A 2,918-nucleotide genomic window follows, 5' to 3' on the forward strand; every position below is an offset into this window, starting at 1 on the left:
CTGCACCCCGTGGAAAGGACCCACGCTGGAGCAGTTCGTGAAGAACTGCAGCCCGTGGGAAGGACGCATGATAGGAGAAGTTCATGGAGGACTGTCTCCCGTGGGAGGGACCCCACGCTGGAGCAGGGGAAGAGTGTGAGGAGGAAGGAGCAGCAGAGACAGATGTGTGATGAACAACAACCCCCATTCCCCATCCCCCTGCGCCACTCGGAGGGAGGAGGTAGAGAAAATCGGGGGTGAAGTTGAGACCAGGAAGAAGGGAGGGTGGGGGGAAGGTATTTTAAGATTTGGTTTTATTTCTCATTATCCCACGCTGATTTTTGATTGGTAATAAATTAAATTAATTTCCCCAAGTCGAGTCTGTTTTGCCCATGACGGTAATTGGTAAGTGATCTCCCTGTCTTTATCTCGATCTATGAGCCTTTTGTTGTATTTTTTTCTCCCCCTGTCCAGTTGAGGAGGGAGGCATGATAGAGCGGCTTTGGTGGGCACCTGGTGTCCAGTCAAGGTCAACCCACCACACCCAGCTTTCAGATTTAGGAAATGTGACTGTAATGCACGGGCATACATTCTCTTCCTTTTATTAAGAGCTTATAGAAATGTCAGTGATATGGCAAAATCCATAGAACTGCTAATTTTTACTCATATAAGAGAAAGAATAGGCTGTTCTACTGACATACCAATTATCCAGTAATTCTGTTAATAGTTATGAAAGAATGCCTCTAAGGTTATGGGCCAAATCCTTCTTTTCACTCCACCGGACTTGAGTTAAATACCAGTATCTGGCCCTTTTGCTGTATGGAGTACATCAAGAGCTCAGAGGTTCTTGCTTAGCAGACAAATCACCAAATAACTGCTACACTCAAGACTCTGTAAAATGTGGTGAAAGCATTATTAAAATTTCATATTAGGTCTAACATGCATTTTACATCTTTTATTGCATTTTACATATTTTCCTCCATTTCACTTGGAGATGACTCCAAGCTGAAACTGCTTAGTGCCTGAACTTTGCAAATGCAGTCTCCTAATGTGGGAGCTATGTGTGGTTATTAAACTATTTTTACTCTTATTTTTAGTAGAGAGGACCAAAGCATGCTTCTACTTTAATTCTGGTAATCTGGAACTCCCTACTTCCTGGGAAACACTTTAAATCTCTGTGCCCAAGGAGCTAGTGTAGAACAGTCTCTATCCCCCTGTATTTTTCTGCCTGAAACTCTCAAGCATGTTTATAGGGAGAGGGAAGACAATGGTGGAATTATTCTCTGCTGCCAAGGTTGTTAACGTTTGCAGGTAGCGCAGCTGAAGACCTGCTGGAGACTCAGCCAGCACCACGGAGGCCTGCTTGAGGGCTTTAGAAGCATTCATTTCTCCCTCTGCTGCCACAATCTGCAAAGTAAGAGAAATGGAAACCACGTTGCGACACTGCCCATAGTGGGGAAAATCCACCTTTACAATGAGGAGAAAACAAACAGGCGCTTGGATGCCTGGGACAAGGATACGGGAGCTTGGAGGTAGACATTGCCATGGGTCTCACCTTAGCTTTTGCCTCTCGAGCAGCCTCTGCTTCAGCTGCCATTGCCCTCTGCATGGCCACAGGAATCCTGACATCTTTGATCTCCACTCGGGCCACTTTGATTCCCCACTGCTCCGTGGCACTGTTGAGGACAGCCTTAAGGACAAACACACAACCCACCACAAAGAGCACAGCGATGGCAGAGAGGAAACAACACGATGTACCCTGCCGCTTGGACAGAGGGAAAGGCAGCGTGTAAACCTGCACAACAGAAAGATGGAGCCCTCCAGGAGCACTAACATCTAACGTGGTGTGCGTACGGTGGGTACCACAACCTTATGAAACTCTTGCTGATCAACACCAGTGTCTGAGACAGGGTATCTCTTGTGTGGCTTCTCTACTGTCTCCTAAACTATGAACCCCCTCCTTTCTTTAGGTGGGCACTTACCAAACTTGTCCCTTCTATGAAGTAATACTACTACAACTTCCTAAAACGGCACGATGCTGTAAAAGCAGGTAAAAGCACACTACAGGTGAATGACACAGCACAGCCCTGCAGCACTGGCATGCTCTTCTGTGCTCAGGCTCCCGGGCACTACTGCAACCCACGTCACCACCGTGCCCCAGCTCTGCCCATGGCTGTTGTCCTGGCTGGAGAGGTGTATGCTGTCTCTTTTATTTGACTAAGCCTCTTCTCTGACTGAAAAGAGTAAATCAGGTTTTGGCTTTCTTCTCTGCTCCCTCCTTGGCTGCCAAATTAAAAAAAACAGATGGCATTTTAAAGCATGAAACAACTTGGTTCTGTACTCTTAGTTGTTATGACAGGAGATACAAGCCCTGCCTTGATTACACCTCAATCAAGGGTCTGCTCAAGATAGCGTTTCCCACAAGCACCAGACTTCTTTCTCACCATTTGCAGCAGCTCTGTATAAAGACTAAACTGATTTATTCAACTCAATGGATAATTTCAAAATCTTCATTGCTTTTCGATAGGAAATAACTCTTCTACGAAAACCTAAGCAAATACCTTTAGAATAACTCTTTCTGCCTCTAAGCAATGAGATGTATAATTGAAAAAAAGCATAAGGTACTCAATGACTTTTTTGCCTCGATCTTCACTGGCAAGTGCTTGAGCCTCACCGCCCAAGCCGCAGAATGCAAAGGCGGGGACTGGGAGAATGAAGAGCCGCCCACTGTGGGAGAACATCAGGTTCGGCCACTGTCCATCGTATTTGAGAAGTCGTGGCAGTCCGGTGAAGTCCCCACTGACTGGAAAAGGAGAAACATAACCCCCGTTTTTAAAAAGGGAGAAAAAGTAGACCCAGGGAACTACAGGCCAGTCAGTCTCACCTCTGTGCCTGGCAAGATCATGGAATAGATCCTCCTGGAAGCTATGCTAAGGCAC

At 46.3% G+C, this 2,918-nt stretch overlaps 1 protein-coding gene across 1 annotated transcript in view; it reads right to left on the bottom strand.

Annotated features, from left to right (window-relative positions):
* Positions 1–1,185: 1,185 nt before the first annotated feature.
* STOML3 (stomatin (EPB72)-like 3) overlaps positions 1,186–2,918 on the bottom strand; it is an 11,999-nt gene continuing 10,266 nt past the window's right edge. Inside the window, exons 6-7 of the mRNA XM_009319925.1 lie at positions 1,535–1,669; positions 1,186–1,386 (exon numbers count right to left, since the gene is read on the bottom strand). Coding sequence (XP_009318200.1) covers positions 1,186–1,386; positions 1,535–1,669 — 336 coding nt within the window. The remainder of the gene's footprint in view (positions 1,387–1,534; positions 1,670–2,918) is intronic.

This window comes from Pygoscelis adeliae, unplaced genomic scaffold, assembly GCF_000699105.1.
Source record: "Pygoscelis adeliae isolate BGI_AS28 unplaced genomic scaffold, ASM69910v1 Scaffold32, whole genome shotgun sequence".
NCBI classification, from domain to species: domain Eukaryota; kingdom Metazoa; phylum Chordata; class Aves; order Sphenisciformes; family Spheniscidae; genus Pygoscelis; species Pygoscelis adeliae.